We start from the raw sequence: 18,285 nt of genomic DNA, 5'->3' as shown, positions 1-18,285 counted from the left end.
ACAACCAAGTCACTGCGACAACGGGTTACTGGATCATACAGTGACAGAAAAAGCCCTATCAATAACCTGACTTTCCTGGGACTATCTTGTAACATGGTCCGCCCTTCCCAAACATACTCTGCAGATCCGCAACGATCACATCCGGCCTCTCGTGCGCGGCGAAATGGCCACCCTTATCGTTGACACTTTCATGGACAAGAGGACCTATCCGCATGTAAGTATAAGCTTCATGCGCATCATCGTAAGAGAGTCATACCCAAGGTTTTAGCCCACAGCCTTGGAACAACAGTTATCTCATTAGGAAAGTGTGCGACACCAAGCTTCACACGATCAACCCACTGAATCGTTCGCTCTCGATTCGGGATCAGGTCCGTGGGGTTATGTTGCGCTTCGTAGTAGATCCTGATATGCGCATTGGGGCCCGCGGTACTGAACCAGTAAACACTAACCCAAGTGAGAACCTCGTCATCAGTCCACTCGTAGCCATCAGTCCAATCAATCAGCTTCTCGTAGATCCATGCCAGCAGAGCAACCGGGCTATCGGCGAAGGCATATGAGAGTGTCTGTGGTTTGGTAGCTTGTAGTTGGCGATACGCTTGACCGTCGTTGAGAAACCATTCAGAGCGCTTTAGGCCTTTAGATTCGGCATCTGTGTAGGGGGTAATTGCGTGCTGGAGAGCGAGTACAGGCTGTGATGCAAACGTCGGCGCGTGCGCGCGTACCATGTTGATGTGACTGGCGAGCACACTATCCGGATAGAGAATACCCATCGATCTGGTTATGTAGAAACCCCAGTCGCCGCCTTGGGTGACATACTTTTCGTATCCGAGGTCTTGCATCAAGCGGTGGCAAGTCTCCGCGTACTGCGACAGTGCAAAACCAGGCTTGAGGATCTTCTGGCTGAACCCAAAGTTCGGTAGCGATGGTGCCACGACGTGGAAAGCGGGCTTGCCCTCCTTCTCGCCTTTTTCAAGAAGTGGAAGCAACTTTGTGACCTCGAGAAATGAGCCTGGCCATCCGTGACTGAATAATAGAGGCACAGCATTTGGGTTAGAGCTCCTCTTATGTACGAAATGTATATCGATGTGTCCAAAGCCTTCAACCCGAACTTTTGTTCGGAAGTTTGGCAACTCGTTGATCTTGGATTCAGCTCTTCGCCAATCGAAGCTGGTTTCCCAATGTTTTGCTAGACGCTTGATGTCAGATAGTGGTGAACCGTATGGCCACTGGTCAGATGTTTCCAGTTCATCGGGAAAGTCAGCATCTGACAGCTTTCTTTTCAGCTTGTCGATTGCAGTGTCTGCAATTGAGATGGTATAAGGCTCGGGTTGCGAAGCCATTGTGAATGGGGTTGGAAATGTTGCAGGTGTCCACCTCGTAGTTGTTCGCTCTTTAGGTAATGCGACCCCTCAGTTGAGTCCAAAGCCAAACAGCGCCCATTTATCTATGTACACGTTGACATCATATGCCAAGCATACGCTCTTACCATGTTTGCTGCGCGTAGTTACTGCCATAACGCTTAGTAATGTCAAACTTGTAGCAGGTACGCCCACCCAGAGCTGTATTAGGGTAATTTCCCATTCGGAGCAATTTGCGTTGCTCCAATGAGGTAAGCATATCTCCGTGTCATATGCTCCGCGATCGTACAATATGCTGCTGATCGTGCTGTCGGGCGAGCTGATAAGTGGGTGGCTGGGTAAGACGACGGCTAGTCCTCTTCGAACGGTCGCCTAGGCGCGTGTCGCCTATGCCATCACACCATCACCAGTGCGTCATGCACGAAATTCACAGTCTGTCCTTGAGCTCGCGAACCAAATCCCCTCACGGTGCCTGCGCGATACTTCCATCAAGCACACATCTCTCCGACAGCACCCCAAGTATTTACGTAGGTAGGCTCCGACAACACCGAGAAAAGCGATTACAAAGTCTGTCAAAAGATACTGCCATTTGCGGCCGATCATATTCTAGTAGAAGCTAAGTGAGCATTTCGAAAAGGTCAGGCCTATGAAGGTCGCATCGCGTAGGACGGGTGATGATCGTGGAAGAGCGCTTCGAAGAGGTTGTCGGCATTTCGGAATGCATCACTCGGAACTGGTCGGAATACTCACGGTGCCAGCTATCGCAAGCGCGGGGTCTCCGTAAGCCACTATGACATTTATCACTATAGTGCATCACGAGAGTGTTGTCATTGGCTCTTGATAGGGGACCCGGAATTATTGGTTTTTGTTACTGCGATTGCTGAGTGCTTCAAATCGCCTGTGTTTAGGTTTGTTCTAAACATTCCGCAGTTCTCACGGGCTTGGGGTGAGCTTGTCGCATTCGCAACACTCCAAGATTGTTGAGTCTGTGATCGAAGAATCTCGCAACCCGAAAACACAATCAATGGATTCAACGAGCGAATCAACATCCAGAACGTGAGTGGCAACAAGTGTCAGGCTATTGTACGGCAAATACTCCCACGGCAAGGTTCCGAACGTCCATCTCGGACCGAAAGATTGGCAGGTCTATACCGGCCCGCTCGGATTGCCAGACTTGCAAGTATATTAGGCGTTGTATTCCGCAGGAATTTCTCGTGCTTTTTTTTTATCGCTCTCTTCTTCCAAAATGAGCTCAATGGCGTCGGCAAACCACGCAAAGAGCGTATATGCTACTACCGGCGAAGCACTCCAAGCAGCTAAGCAACGGTTTGCAGAGCGGAACACCAAAAGCTCGCATCTACACGAAGAATCAAACAAAGCCCTGCCAGGCGGTAATACGAGGAGTGTACTTCACACCGCGCCTTTCCCGGTGTTCCTAAAGAGTGGCACAGGGTATCAAGTCACGTCTGAGGACGGGCAAACCTACACAGACCTCGTTGGCGAATTCACTGCCGCTTTATATGGCCACTCGCAACATCTCATCCAATCAGCGCTAGTCGATACTATAAACAAAGTTGGTCTTAACTTGGGTGGAACGACCACATTGGAGATGAGGCACGCCGCCTTGATTTGTTCGCGATACAAGCTCGATCTTATTCGGTTTACGAATTCGGGCACAGAGGCAAATCTCCATGCCATCCAAGGAGCGAGAAAGTTTACCGGAAAGAGAAAGGTTGTAGTTTTCGCTGGGGGCTACCATGGCGGTTGCTTCACCTTTCCGGAAGATCATCCTGCCGAGAACTGTGTCGATCAAGAGGAATGGATCGTTGCAGAATTCAACGATGTTGAAGACGCGAAGAGAAAGATCGAGGAATCTGGGGACGTTGCTGCAGTACTCATCGAAGGCATGCAGGGAAGAGGCCCGTGTCTCGTGGGTACTCAAAACTTCCTGCATCAGGTCCAAGAATCAGCAAAGAAAGCCGGTGCAATTTTCATTCTCGACGAGGTACAAACAAGTCGTTTGGCGCCGGGCGGACTGCAAGAAGTCGAGGGGTTAAGGCCGGACATTACGACTTTGGGCAAGTTCCTCGGTGGAGGCATTACATTTGGTGCCTTTGGGGGGCGAGCAGACATTATGCGTATATATGACCCACGAGAAAAAGGATCTTTAGGACACTCTGGCACTTTCAACAACAATACACTTGGAATGACAGCAGGATACACTGGCCTTGCCGATGTCTATACGCCCGAAGTCTGTCGCACCTTCAATGCAATGGGTGACAAACTTCGCCACCGTCTGCAAGAGCTTTCACAAGGAACCAAAATGACCATTACGGGTTTGGGAACGATCATGGGTATACACTTCTTGCATGATGGAAAGAAAGAATTAAGAAGCTTCCGGGATCGGCATGAGGACCTTGATCTGAGCATGTTGTTCTGGCTTGAGATGATGGAGGCAGGATTCTGGATTACCCAACGCGGTAGCATAGCCATTATCCTAGGTACACCCTGGGAAGAATTGCAAAGGTTTGCGGACTGCGTTGGGGAGTTTTTAGAGAGATACAGGGAGTTATTGAGCCTTTGATCTCGATGGGTGAGAATATCAGGATACACTGGAAATTGGATTCGTGGCCTCCCGGCCGTTTATTGGCTATTCTTCCGATGATTTGGAGTTCAGCAAACGTACGAGTGAGTATTAAGCCTCTCGCTGCCAGTGTGGTTTTAATAGATCCGTTGTGTGGGCATTAGGCGCACATGAAGATTTTCTTGGTTAGCTGGTGCATTCTAGCATCTTTGTATGATCGTTAACTTGTTGGTGTATGATGAGCGTCTCACTACGCTCCTACAGGTGTGGGATCTTCAGAGTGCTATCTGGTGTAGGGTCGACTTGGTACAAGGTGGAAAGCCGGCTTCTGCTGTGCTGATTAAGCCAAAGCGATAGAAGATGGCATTGGAATTCGTCTCTATTTTTTCGGGGGTACTTGATGGCTAAGGAAGGTGTGGAGAGTAGGCGAGTTTTAATGAGCCTATAGGTATCAATAGAACCACTGACGGGAGTGGAGATAATCATGTGTAGGCCTGGAGGCACTCGATGGATGGCGGAGGAAATTGGCCAGTATGCCGGTTTGAGCTTGGACGCTTGAGCATTATCGCCCGGACGAAATTCGTCCAGCGCTTGACTGGAAGCGATCTGGACAATTCCTCGTATCTGCGTGGCACGACGGTTTCTTGTGTTGGACTGACCGGTGCGTACGTAACACCAATCTGAAAGCACCCGACGAGAACACTTGATCAATAGGTCTGGGTTGGCTTCCGCGTAACGTGAGTCGAGGAGGGTGAAGTGTTCATCTTCCTGGATGATGGAGGTGAGTGCGCTGATAGGAATGATAACAATGGGTGTGCGGGGTGTAGAGAGCAAAGCAGAGCGTTGATGCGAAGCTGTCTGTAGTCTGCGTCAAGCGCGGGTAGTTGCCACCTTGGCTGACACACATCGCTAAAGGGGTATTTGTAGCAAATTGTCGGAAAGAAATCACTCATGGCTCGTCTCGGCACGCCAAGGCCGAGCAACCAATCGTCTCCATTGCAAGTGAGGATTCATGATTTTGTTTGTGCCCAGGTTGAAGAGGCTTGCGCGGCAAATCAAAGATCGCAATGATATTCCAATGTTCTTGGTGGATGTTCTTATGAGCTAGTTTACATTGGGGAATCAACTAGTCTACTTTAGGTCATCGGCACTACTATGGTACCTAGCTAGTTTCTCATTTCTCACCACAGTTCCACTCCAAAAATCACAGTACAACGATGACCTAGATACACCCTAGCGAAACCACTCCAAAGCTATACAATGATCTATCTGTTCTCTAGAGCATAACCTAGTAACTGTCGCTAGACAAATCATGCCTCCTCTATGAAGCCCAAAGGCAATGCTACACACTCATCGATTGAGTCAAGCGCAGAAGATGAAACATACCGTTGTCGCACGAACCAACTTTGAGCACCACATGGCACATGTCATGGTTTTCGATCAATGGTACAGATGTTCATGACCGGATGCCGTTGCCGAAATACTGCAGAGAACGGCCCGAAATAGGTCACCGTGGATACACAGCCGCCCTCGTCTTCACCACACCTGCATCAGACCGCATTGCCACGCTGCCTTACAACCAATGAGCTTTCGTATTCAATATATTCATTCATTATCGGGGATCAGAACTTGCTTGGTCTATCTAACGCAGTTCCATTCTGCCATATGGAATCTAAGATCCCATATGTCGACTTTTGCGAGCGTGTCTTTGCTATTATTTATGTCAATAGCGACACATTCGCAGGATAACCCCGAGGTCTTGTTAAGAAGGAAGACATGACTCTGAGCAACGCTACCTAGTTATAGTACAGTCAAGTACCTTCATTGCGGATCATCTTTCTCCCATCAATGGCTGTTGCAATGATTGTATGGGATGGCAAAGTTCCCGCCAGCCAAACACCGCTCATTTGGGCCACTCGAGTACCCCTGAGGCCTTGATCAAGATCGCGGCCGACGTATTCCATGACTCGTCTACGATAATCTGCCACATCTGTTTGACTGAAACGAATTGGACACCACCGCCAATCATTAATATATAGTGGGTAAATCTGTTCATTCAGATAAGTAATCAGGGACATTGAATCATAGTAGTCGATCTACATAGTGTTGGCAGGTCTAATTTCGGGGATAGCTACAGAAAATATGGAACCCTGCCTCTCGGCATAAGATTGACGGAATCTTGTAGAGCGTTACTGGTTATATAAGGAACACTGAGTATTCGTGCTTGCAAAACAACTACAACATCCTCCCTACTTCAGATCCTTATCAAGATGCAGATCACCATTGTTACTCTCCTCTCTCTTGCTGCTTTGGCTTTGGCTGCTCCTCAACGGCAACTTCCTCCTTTCTGCAGCTCTGCCAATGAATGTGCAGGCTGGTGTGGAGGGGGCCGTATCCCATACTGCGAACTTTACCCTGATGGGTAGGTCACATAACCCTCTCCAGATACGAGCCTTACTGACAGTTTCGTAGCAGTGGAAATCGCTGCGTCTGCAGTGGCTAGAGGGCATGGAAAGAAAGATGGTAATTACTCAACCCTTTGGACTGCAGAATGAAGCTGATTACCTAGTTCCATACCCAGTGCGAGCATTCATGCAAGTTTCAATCTTAGGGGCGATAAGTGGTATTAGTTGATCTGCAAATTACAAGCTTTTACTTCTGCACTTCTACTTTTTACTTAGTTGTCTTAATCATGAACATTGCCTGAATGGAGCTTATTAAAAGCCATGTGCATTATCCTTAAACAAGCCGCCAACCAGCTCTTTGGAGCTCAAACCCACTTAATCCCTTCAGCGCAATGTGTCTTCATACTTGTCTTCCTCGGTTCTCCACAGTCCTTCCTTACTTGCTTATCCAAGTCATCAAGGGGTATTGCTAAGATAGAAGATTTCCAAGCAGCTTTGGCATTCATATGTCTGTAGGCGCTTCTCGTCTTGTAGATCGTCGAGCCTAGAAACCGCACAGTCAAGAGCACCGAGCTAACAGATAAGGACACACGAGCTCATTATACTCGCATATACGCCTCGTCTTATACGGTTCTTCTATTGCGTACATAGCTTGCGTCTACTATCGAATCATAGGTGCCCATAAACGTATAGATCGCTTTTGTAAGCTAGTGAATAATCTTTTTCAGCCGGGACTCAAGAGTTAACTTAGAATAACCAAGAGAGACGGTGTCTCATCGAACGAAACTTAACGGTTGAGAGTTCTTGATGTTTTCATGGAGCTCGAATTGGTCCATCCTTGCACTGTTGGTGTGGATTGTTGGCGAGAGTCTGCAATCCACGACTAAATCAGGAGGACGAGTCCATGAAGATACATTACTCGTGGTCTCTTCATATCCTTCACTCTCTATCTGGACCAAAGCAGTAATATTCAACAACATGATCTCTCGCTCTACGGGCCAAACCTTGTTGGAAGGTGACAAAAAAGTAGTAGAGTCCGTACGCTCACAATTCCAGCACACTCTGTACTAATTATGACGATGTCCGCTTCGCTCGGGGATTATATGTGGAACGTAGATGGTCGTTAGGATCAGATTCAGATGTTCAAAACGGATGCACGGAATTTGAGATTGGTCCACATTACCATCTGAGGTGTCGTTAGAGAATTGTGGTACGGCGCTGAACCGACGACGATACATATACGCCTGACGAAGCACGGAAATGGCCGCTGCGCAAACCGTGCGCACGCCTCCCCGCTTCCTGAGCGTCTCCAGCGTGTGGGATCTCCTACAATCCTTCTTGACTGCGTACGTTGGTCCTTATCGAGAAGAGTGGGATGATGTTGATAACGGAGATGGTTTGCCGAAGTGCAGATCGACAAGGGCGTTATCGCTTGTTTTGGAAGATCATGCATGCTGGCATCCATCAAGTACACAAAGACATCTAGTGGCGTTCTGGGCAAATCCTTCCGCTCCACGTTCACTTGGCACGACCGTTAGATGTCCTGATATCGAGACAGTACCCTAGCCAAGGTACATCTTTTTATATTATTATGCTGTGAATCAATACCACCTTACTTTGAATTGGCATTAGATGCAGATATAATTCCATGTGCCATCTCAGTGAAGGAATCCGCAGTAACGTCCATTTCGCCAAAGAGATTGTCGCAGCGAATATTCTCCCAGATAGTGCAATATGCAGCCTTGAATCTGTTGCTTGGTTAGTGGCGGTAGTGCAAGCATTGATTCGACTGTGGAAACCTACCCATGGATTTTGGCAGCCGCTACATCCCAGTTATGCGCAGCGGCAAACCATTTCTCATCCTTGCCCAGCTTCTCTATAATCATCTGATATACCTTCGGATCCGGTTTACCAATCTTGGCCGTGTCGCATGAGACGAAGTTCTCCTTAGGCATAGGTATACCATTGTAGGTGAAGTAGCCTCCGACGCGCTCCACATCTCCTGCTGTCAACGCCCAGACCGTAAATCCAGCCTCCCTCAGCATGCGAAAGCATTCGGCCACACCAGGTCGCGCCTCGAGCTTCTTGTACTGCTCCAGAACGTATTCCAAATCTTCGTCGCTAGCGAACGTCTGAGGTTCCTCGATCCCGGACATGTACAGCATACGATAGAAGAGACTGCTGAAGATGTCGCGGAACCCAATATAACGGCCATTCATACTGAGGTAAGTATACTCTCTTTCAGTGACTTCGATCCACAGGTAGCCGAATAGTCGTGGTTTGATGCCTTCGGCACGCATCTTGTCGCCCAAGCGGTGATCAAGAGCTTCAAAAATTGCATCGTAGGAGACACAGGTACCGACAATGTCAAACACCACGTGCTTATTGGATGAGGACATTGCGACAGCGTTGTGTGTTCAAGGTGTTGGACTTCCGATCAGGAGTTTGGAACTTTCGAAAATGGGTGATGGTAAAGGTTGATAACGGATCCTACTCGCATGTCAGCAACGCACCATCTGGGCAACTATAACGAAGCAACGGCGTGTGCTGCAACGACATCGGGGCATATCTGTGCGAGGATTTGGGCATGATAAGCGCTGGTCCACTTGAACCTTGGCCAGGTAGGGGCCTTATCTTGGCGGAGTCCGCATCGACCCAGCATCACTGCGGGGAGCGACTACTCACAATTCTGTCCGAGATTCCTGGGCCTGATAAGCACAGATAGGAAGCGGGACTCTGGGTTCATGACTATCTGATATAGAGAATATGGGCTGATACTAAGCTCAAGCCGCTGAGGAGTGCCATGCGAGCAGGCATCCGGGAGTGTGCAGCCGTCAAGATGCAGGTATATGTCTTGAACGCAATGTCTGTCTCTGTCGGCTGAATTCTTTGTTCGTTTGTTGTCACATCCGAACGACCTGTCGCCCATCTCCACATACAGGCGAACATAACCATGACGTCGAGGGATATGGAAGCACCGGGGGTGACGTTGAGAACCCCATCTATGCCAGGCGACGAGAAGAACAGCCCGCACATACAATATGGAGAAGTCGAAGATGCAGTGATCGTAGCCGCACTACAAGGCTATGTGCCGGGTACCACGGAAGAGAAATGTTTGGTCCGAAAGATCGATTTCGTTCTGCTCCCGATCCTTTGGTGGATGTATATCCTTGCCCATCTCGACAGGAGCAACATCGCCAACGCCAACGCGGCGGGTATGAGTGAAGACCTCGGACTATCCGATAATCGTAAGTGTCTGAACGTGGAGCACTTGACAGTGCCAGAAGTCTAAGCTGACAGCACATAGAGTATGCAATGCTCGTATCACTCTTCTTTGTGGCATACGTCATCTTTGAGGTTCCTTCGAACATGATACTAATGAAGGTGAAGCCTTCGACCTACTTATGTATGTATGCTCGATCAGCTGGAATGTGTCATGGCAGGACTGACGAATATCGTTTCAGCCACGATCGTGTGGGTCTGGGGATGCGTTGTTCTCGGAATGTCGCAAACCAAAAGTGCGACAGGATTGCTTGTTGGACGCTTCTTCCTCGGAGCAATCGAGGCGGGCTTGTATCCGGGCGCGCTTTTCATCCTTACTTGCTGGTACACAAAGAAAGAAGTCGGTATGTACGCCGTCATGTGCTTGTAACATGGGTTGTTGACCAAGTCTCCAGGCAAGCGCTTTTGCATTTTCTACACCTCGGGGTGTGTTTCTCCAGCACTGGGCGGCATTATGGCAGGTACGGTAATATCCAGCCTAGACGGCGCTCGTGGAATTCCGGGTTGGCGTTGGCTGCTCGTGATAGAGTCCGCGATTACCATTGTCTGTGGCTTCGGACGTGAGTGATCTCCACGTCAGTTTGTGAAAGCTTCTGACTACCTGCTAATGTTAGTGTATTTCATCCTTCCCAACTGGCCGATTGACTCGAAGATGTTGTCACCGGAACAACGCGTTCTTGCTCACGTCCGCATTCTCCGCGATCGGGACGAGTCTTGGGACACCGAAGAAAAGGCCCTTACGCCACTACAGGCGTTCCTCGCAGTGATCAGAGATGGCCGAACATATCTTTTTCTGATCATTTATACGGCGAACTGTCTGGCACTGACCGTTTCGTACTTCATTCCGACCATGCTCAGAGGAATGGGCTATACGAGTACTAGTGCCCAGTGGATGACGGTACCTATTTGGAGTTGCGGCGCTGTGTTTCAGCTGTTCTGGTAAGTACCTCCTGTGCAAGAACAAGCCAAGAAGTATTCCCTAATTAGACATCCGCTGTGTAGGTCGTGGACCTCGGACAAGACCCAAGACCGAAGGTGGCACAATGCTGCCCTGCTCGGTTTTGCTGGGATCACTGCACTGGTAGCTCTCCTCGTCAGCAACAATGCGGTAAAGTATGCTATGCTGTGTCTCCAGACTGGGGCAATGTACACAACCATACCTCTGATTCTCAACTGGACGAGCGAAGTTCTGTCTCAGCCGACACGTAAGCGATCTATAGCTATCGCGTTGGTGAACTCATTTGGTCACACGAGTTACATTTACGGGAGCTTCCTGTGGCCCAGCGCCGAGGGGCCACGTAATCTCAAAGGATTCGCGGTATCGACTGCCGTCTTGTGGCTTGGCGTCTTGATGGCAGTATTGATGCCAGTGATTGCGAATTGCCTACCCAAGCCGCAGCCTGACGGAACGCTGCATGGACAAGAGAGGTTTGTTGCTAGCGAAGAGAAGCTTGAGAAGCAGAACAAATGATGCTGCCGTACAAGAGCGAAGAGCATGCAGAACGATGCGCACACGGGTTTGTGGAGTAAAACCGAACAACCTACTCAGACCGCTAGCCAAAAGGGGTTCAATTTTATCCTCCGGGTTATCCTCCGGGTTACCCTCCGGGAGGCGTGCGTAGGATGCAAAGATAACCGAGTCACGGAAGGTAAGGCTGCGATCGTGGAAGGGATTGCTAGGCAGGGATATAGTGCCTACAGTGCCCGTGCGCGTGACGAGCCACTTCGCGTGACAAGCCACTTTTTACATATAAATCTCTAATATTAAAGTAGGTATAACTTCTCTAATACTTGGTATTTTAAAAAAGCTAAATACTAAAGTTATAGAGCTTAATAAGCTCTATAAATCTAGAATTTTACTTTTTTAAAAATAATATAAGGTTAAAGAGTTATTCTCTATATAAAAGTCTAAAAAAGTTAATTTTCCTACTAAAAAGTGGCTTGACCCGCGAAGTGGCTCGACCCGCGCACGGGCACTGTATGCCGAGATCCAAGCTTTAGCGCAGAACGCAAGGGGAGAATCTACGCCCTAAGATAGTGACGTCCGTTTTCCCCTGATCTAGACCTCCTAGCTTCCATTTTGCAGCTTTTCTCAACGACCGTGAGCGGTGCGCTGTTGCTGAGCTCGTATTCGGGCTTTGCGAATGAGATTGGCTTCGTTTCAATGCTACAGTACATCTTGTGCTCCCACGTACCACCTGGGCACGTACGAGAATTACGCCCATTACGCGCCGGATTGACACAACCTCCATGAGCGCCCGTACAACGTAAGGCACTACCGTTGGGAGTCGACTCGATCGCCCTTACCTACCTGCTTGGGTCTGCCGTGGCTTGAAATCGAATCCCTGCTGCAACATTGCTCAACGCAAATCTCACGCCCTCACCGCTCCAAGACTACCTACCTAGGTAGCGTAAGATGGAATTGGCAACGCACCGAAAGAGGACCATCTCGGATGGAGACAGAGCTCTCCTCAAGGATCATTGAATCTCGACTACGTGACTAACGTGACTAGAACCCTGTTTAATCGTCTAGTTACAGTATCTCGGCCTAGTAGAGTTAAGCGCATGTCGAGCACGAGTGCTGCCGTCGAGGTGATTGGCAATCTTCCGGTCGGATGCTTCAGAAATTGCCACACCCCCTGTGTCGCCCAACGTTTAAGCGCAGTCTACACGACAATCGAACTTTGCCGTGAACGGTCATCACGCTACGGAGCATTGGAGCAACAGAAGTCTACCTTCGTTGATGTCGAGACTCATGCTCTACCCTGTTGTTGGGCATCAATGATTTTGCGATCCTCAACGGCACTCAACACTTGGGATCGTATGCCGGGTTGATGTCTCCAATATCAGAGGCACTTGTGCCTTACGTTGCTGGCTGGGTCTATAAACACTGACGAGCGCCCAGCGATACAAGTGCTTGGAAGGTCGATAACTACCTAAGTAGGGAACGCACAGCGAGTCCACACGTACGCTAAGGCACTTCGTCTTGGGTTCTCACATCATTCGTGTTACCAATGTCTCCAGACCGGCCTAGGTCGCCGTCGGCCTCGGCCGCCCACTGTGTGCACCTACCCTTCTCATCTGTCGATCGCAATAATCATAGGGCTGATAGATACGAACAGTCTACTTCCCGAGAGAAACATACGATCATGACGGAACAAGCATATACCTTTGTATCCCAGAGAGCCTTTCATACACAGACGTTGCCAAGATGGCGTGTAAAGCGTTGTTGACAAAATAGTGTGCTTCGTCAAATAAGCAATTTTGCATTTGCTTAAACTACATTCAGGGTCGAATCTTATGCCATGCGCTTGGTAGCTTCAACTACCGATACTCTTGTTTGTACAAAGTTTCTAATAGGTCCGAACTTTGAGGCTCTTTTGCTCACGGGTATCAGGGTCCCCCAGCTTCGGGCTGGTAGGGTTCAATACAGGAACGCACATGGAGTCACCCATCTTGGCGAGGAATAGGGCAACGGTAGCACGAGGTAGAGTACCTGAGCGAGGTATATAAAGTAGCTGGAATAATGTGAGTTTCTGTATAACTCATCGAAGACTACATTTTCATTCTCTAATGTCAAACGACACTCTTTCAGGCGGCCTATGGGCTGAGCATCCTTCCGTCGCTCAAGGCATAATAGCAAGCGACTATATGCTACGCTGGAAGCTTGCTGGCGCTCTTTTCGTCATGCTCATCGTCTCTCAAGTCACTAAGATGATCTACCGCGCCTACATCGACCCTTTGCGAGCCATACCGGGGCCTTGGATCAGTTCAGTCACATCAGCCTGGATTCGCTTGCAGCGATGGCATGGCCGATTGTCCTTTGAAGCGGACAAGCTTATGACAAAATACGGGCCCATCGTTAGGATCGCTCCTAATCTCGTCATCCTGAATGATGCCGAGGCAGTGGAGAGGATCTTTGTGAGGAAAGACCTCGACACTTCACCAACATCCATCCGAGCCTTGCGCGTAGGCGGCCACGACTGGACCGTCACATATCCACAACACCCGGTTGCTCGCCAAAGACGACATCCCGTAATGATCGCTACCACAACGAAGAACATGAAGCTCTGGCATGACGTCTTCGTGACCAACATCGAAGCCATGGTTCGCGATCTCGCAAAGTCAGACGGCGGAAGGTCCGAAGATATCGTATACCACCTGCGCATAGCCACCCTGAAGAACTCCCAAGTCGTCATGGGCGGCTCGGGAGTTGACCTCGACTGCAGCGACTTTCCCCGCGTGGTTGGCGAATACAACTTTCTTGTCGTCTGGCGCCTCTGCCTTCCAGAGTGGTTGTTCGCATGGCTTCAATACGGTCCTTTCGCGCACCCACGCTTCCGAGTACGATCCAGTGACAAGCTTTTCGACTTGGGCGCAGCGCTGTGTAAACAAGCAGCTGAAGGGGGAGAAGAACCAACTGATAACGTATACAAATTGTTCACTGCACCAAACGCCAAATATCCCGTCGAGCAATCGTGGACAAACCCGGAAATCGGTGCGGAGATGGCAGGACAGGTACTCGCTGCGACTGAAACGACTTCATCGGCTCTCGCTTTCATATACTACGAATTAGCAAAGAACCCAAGTCTTCAGGAAGAGCTGTATGGGGAAGTAGCCGCCCATGAGGGCTATGAAGAGCTTGACTCCCTAAAACTTCTCGATGCGTGCATCAAAGAAGGTCTGCGTTACCGCCCACCTGTCGCTCTCACAGGTTCGCGCCTCGTCCCCGCTGGCGGCATCAACGTCCTTGACTATCACCTCCCTGCCGGCACTGTTGTGACCACACAGTCCCTTAGCATGTCTCGTCAACGCCCCGATCTTTTCCCCGACTTCGATACCTACAACCCGCGGCGCTGGCTCGTCGAGGACGAACATAGTGCCGAGCGTCGGAAGATGCTCGTGCCTTTCGGCGTAGGAGCGAGGCGCTGCCCAGGAGGCAACATGGCAACCTACCAAATGCGACTCATCTTGGCGGCAACATTCAGGGCGTTCAAAGTTGAACTTGCACCAGAAACAACACCAGAGAAGATGGCGCCATTTGAGGCAAACGGATACCGAAGTAGGCATGATCGGTGTGACCTGATGTTCCAGCCTAGGACGGCGTGATGATGTGGGGATAAACATAGGTCGTTTATTGTCTTGATTATTCTCCTGTTGTTACTTTTGTTACTTAAGCAACCTTTGTTGTTTTGCTTTTGTGTATTTGCAGCTCTTAGACCGCGTCAATACCACTCGTCATCAGTCCTTCCCAACTGTCGTGGAGTACAATTGAAAGACCCGTACGCATGATCGAAGAGGCCATCTGTATGCTATAGATGTTGTGATTATATCCGCGAGAACTTGGGCGAGTAGCATGTTGCGCGATGGCTGGTGACCAATTGACCAAGCTTCCCGACAGGTATCAGTGATGACGCGTGTCTAATGACGTCACCGTCCCACCTTTACCTTTGGAGTTGGGCATTTGGGAACCACGACGTACACACCACGCTATACGTGGACATGGCGAAGTCGAGACAAGACACATACAAGGAACTTCTCTTGTTATCTGCGCCTCGGCAGGGCACATGCTTGCAGCTGCGATTCCGCCTGGTGGAATCCCACGAAGTGGGGAGACGTGGCTCGCGGTTTGTAGCGCTTCCGGTGGGGCCTCAAGTTGCATCTTGACACGTCCATCGAATCAATCAAGAAACCTCACATACCTCTCCAGATTTCAGATCGGCCAGGCTCACGTTCGTCGCATGCGCAGCCGCGCCAATACCTAGACAGCACAATCACAACCGCAACCGCTGTCTATCCGTCCGGGTCCTTATCTTCAAACGCCACAACCGTAATATCCGGCATCATCGTGCGTCTGATCTGCAAGTGCAATGTTTCAGGTGCACCATATGCATTACCTGCAGCCTAACGGAAGCTTGATAAAGCTTGGAAAGCTTGGCCACATGCTTGTAAGCCCATGACCACTGCTGCGACAGTCCGGCCGGTGTGCCCGCCGGTTCCTGGTCGAGAGCTGATAATTGGAGCGTTCCAAGTTGGGCCAGTAGGTTTGCTGCTTCAAAGTGGGTGTTATGCATGCGTTGGTGGAAAGCACGAAGGTATATATGCCGCCTCATCGATACTTCCAGCAGAACAAGTTCGCATCTCCCATTCTTCATTACACTAGTGCTGTAAAATAATTCTCCTCTATCAAGCCTGCAATAACATTCACAAACAGTCTAATAACAACATGGCATCTCTGCAACGTCTTGCTGTTCAGCGTAGCCCGGCATATAAGCCCGCAGGAGTCAAGAGCTATGTCTACGCGATGACAAAGTGTAAGTGACCTATCTGATTCTCTCCTAACGTCTGGACTGACATGCGCAGATGGCTTCCATCCGACCAAGCCAGGCCCATATTTCCAAGCCAAGGTCATGTCACAGCAAGGCAAATTTGGACGAGTCGGCGGCCGCATGCGATCACACTACGTTCTAAGAAAGCGCGAGCAAACATCAGCACCGGGCGGAGTGCAGAGCAAGGTCGCTGCCCCAAGTGACGGAGGCGGAACCGAGGGCGAGGTTCCAGCCGAAGACATCCAGAACGATTCGCTATATCTTTGCGAAGTCGGTGTCGGAACACCTGAACAAAAGCTGTACTTGGATTTTGATACCGGATCTTCGGATCTTTGGGTATGTGAGCCATCCGGGTTCAGGTAATATATGCTAAGACGTACAGGTCTGGTCCACGGAGCTTCCCAAGAACATCCTCAGTTCGGCCAACCCTTCGAACCAGCAGGTTGCTTTTGACCCTTCAAAGTCAAGTACATTCAAAAAGCTCGATGGAGAGACCTGGAAGATCTCGTACGGAGATTCTTCATCAGCAAGCGGTGACGTAGGCACCGATGTTGTGGATCTGGGTGGCCTCAAGGTTGAGAACCAGGCCGTGGAGCTCGCGAAGGAGCTCTCGCAGCAGTTTGCACAGGGCAGTGGCAGCGGCCTGCTCGGATTGGCGTTCAGCTCCATCAACACTGTTTCTCCAACTCCGCAAAAGACGCCAGTCGACAACATCATCGCCCAGAAGACTGCCAAGGAACAGCTCTTCACGGCGTACCTCGGTAGCTGGCGTGATGCGAAAGAAGCTGACAAGGGAGAAGTAAGTTTCTTCTTTCGCATCTCTGCGGTTTGCTTTAACGTACCCACAGAGTTTCTACACCTTCGGCTTCATAGACCAAGACGTCATGACCGCCTCCGGAGCCTCCGAACCCAACTACACTGACGTTGACAACAGCCAAGGCTTCTGGCAAATCCAGTCTACATCCGCCACCATCAATGGCCAGACTGTCAACCGATCTGGTAACACTTCCATCATGGACACTGGTACTACGCTCTGCTTGGTTGATGACGCTTTGGTTGATGCCGTCTACAAAGCTATTCCAGGCGCCCAGTACGACCAGAACAACCAAGGCTATGTCTTCCCCGCTTCCACACCCGCAGACGACTTGCCAGAGATCAAGCTCGCGATTGGAGACGCCATGGTCACATTTCAGAAAGAAGATCTGGGCTTCGCCGACGCCGGAAATGGTAACGTGTACGGAAGTATCCAGAGTAGAGGATCCATGGACATGGACATCTACGGCGATGCAGTTTTGAAAGCCATGTATGCAGTAAGTCATCATGAATATGCTTAGATCGGTAAAGCAGTACTGATTTAGCTTTCCAGATCTTCGATATGAACAACGGTTCGCCGAGGTTCGGATGGGTGCAGAGGAAGGAGGCGACACAGAACACGACTGCTCCCCCGTTGCAGTAGATCGCGACATGCACTCTTGAGAGGCGATGATCACGCACAGAACAGGAGGTACGACTGCTACCGTTTGGTGTTTCAAGTTATGTGGATGTTCGCAATAGGCTTTCATGCGGCAGATGCTACGCTTCGGTGAACGATAGTATCTCAAGATGCATTTGACGAAGTTTCTTTCGAAACCACAAGTTTCCCCACATCCCTCAAATCAGGTACAGCATCTGTGTCTCTATCGTCAGCGTCTTCCACGTTCAGTATCCATTTTTTACAAAACGTCTGCAAATCCCTCTGCGCATCGTTCTGCATCGAGGCTCGGTCTTGAAACCGCTCGCAATCATCCTCGGGGTGGCTGCGACTTCTGGATGATAGTATGAGGCCCATATCCATGGGCCTACGCCACGGCGGACTTCCGATAGTGAAGAGACTGCAACGCAAACGCGCCAACTTTTGCCTACAAGTATGCCGAAAGCAAATGGGTTCGTGTGTTCGGTGGAGAAGGTGCCGAAGGGAAGGCAGTGATGAAGCAATACAACCAACCCCTATTTCGACGTTCGAACAGAGAACAATGTGGGCAGTCCAAACTGTGCATCACGTTAGCCTTGGTGAACCATTTTGCTCAAGGGAGTAGGAATTCAAAGCGTACATGGTACGTCTTTGCCCCCATCGTATTTGTTGATATAAGGGATTCGGATAACAGTGATGATCGACGCGCTGGGTCGGGTCAGGTCAGCCATGAGTACTGGAAGAACATGTTGGTCATTGACCCAATCAACTGACTTACAAGGAGGCAAACGATAGCAATGCTAAAGCTTGTAACTTCTGTTTCCTCTTCATGTGCGTATCCCACAGGATGATGGCTGGCACAACCACGAGTGCAAAG

General features: G+C 49.8%; 5 protein-coding genes across 5 annotated transcripts; 3 read left to right on the top strand and 2 right to left on the bottom strand.

The window, feature by feature from the left end:
- Window positions 1-236: 236 nt before the first annotated feature.
- Window positions 237-1,340, bottom strand: ACET3X_009870 (uncharacterized protein; the record flags this gene model as incomplete). The annotated part of the gene is made up of 1 exon (XM_069456033.1): window positions 237-1,340. The coding sequence occupies one exon, from the start codon at window positions 1,338-1,340 to the stop codon at window positions 237-239; it is 1,104 nt and encodes a 367-aa protein (XP_069302703.1).
- A 6,619-nt stretch (window positions 1,341-7,959) lies between these two features.
- Window positions 7,960-8,746, bottom strand: ACET3X_009869 (uncharacterized protein; the record flags this gene model as incomplete). The annotated part of the gene is made up of 2 exons (XM_069456032.1): window positions 7,960-8,095; window positions 8,151-8,746. The coding sequence occupies 2 exons, from the start codon at window positions 8,744-8,746 to the stop codon at window positions 7,960-7,962; spliced, it is 732 nt and encodes a 243-aa protein (XP_069302702.1).
- Window positions 8,747-9,300: 554 nt separating this feature from the next.
- ACET3X_009868 (uncharacterized protein) lies at window positions 9,301-11,100 on the top strand (the record flags this gene model as incomplete). Its single annotated transcript, XM_069456030.1, has 6 exons — window positions 9,301-9,595; window positions 9,655-9,753; window positions 9,812-9,973; window positions 10,025-10,189; window positions 10,244-10,568; window positions 10,632-11,100. 6 exons carry the CDS (start codon window positions 9,301-9,303, stop codon window positions 11,098-11,100), a joined length of 1,515 nt encoding a protein of 504 aa, XP_069302701.1.
- Window positions 11,101-13,202: 2,102 nt separating this feature from the next.
- On the top strand, window positions 13,203-14,738 carry ACET3X_009867 (uncharacterized protein; the record flags this gene model as incomplete). Its single annotated transcript, XM_069456029.1, has 1 exon — window positions 13,203-14,738. One exon carries the CDS (start codon window positions 13,203-13,205, stop codon window positions 14,736-14,738), a length of 1,536 nt encoding a protein of 511 aa, XP_069302700.1.
- Window positions 14,739-15,855: 1,117 nt separating this feature from the next.
- Window positions 15,856-17,414, top strand: ACET3X_009866 (uncharacterized protein; the record flags this gene model as incomplete). Its single annotated transcript, XM_069456028.1, has 5 exons — window positions 15,856-15,943; window positions 15,993-16,294; window positions 16,341-16,757; window positions 16,807-17,268; window positions 17,325-17,414. 5 exons carry the CDS (start codon window positions 15,856-15,858, stop codon window positions 17,412-17,414), a joined length of 1,359 nt encoding a protein of 452 aa, XP_069302699.1.
- Between the last annotated feature and the right edge of the window lie 871 nt (window positions 17,415-18,285).

Source organism: Alternaria dauci, chromosome 10 (assembly GCF_042100115.1).
Source record: "Alternaria dauci strain A2016 chromosome 10, whole genome shotgun sequence".
Classification (NCBI taxonomy): domain Eukaryota; kingdom Fungi; phylum Ascomycota; class Dothideomycetes; order Pleosporales; family Pleosporaceae; genus Alternaria; species Alternaria dauci.
This window is presented reverse-complemented; position numbering and strand designations above follow the sequence as displayed.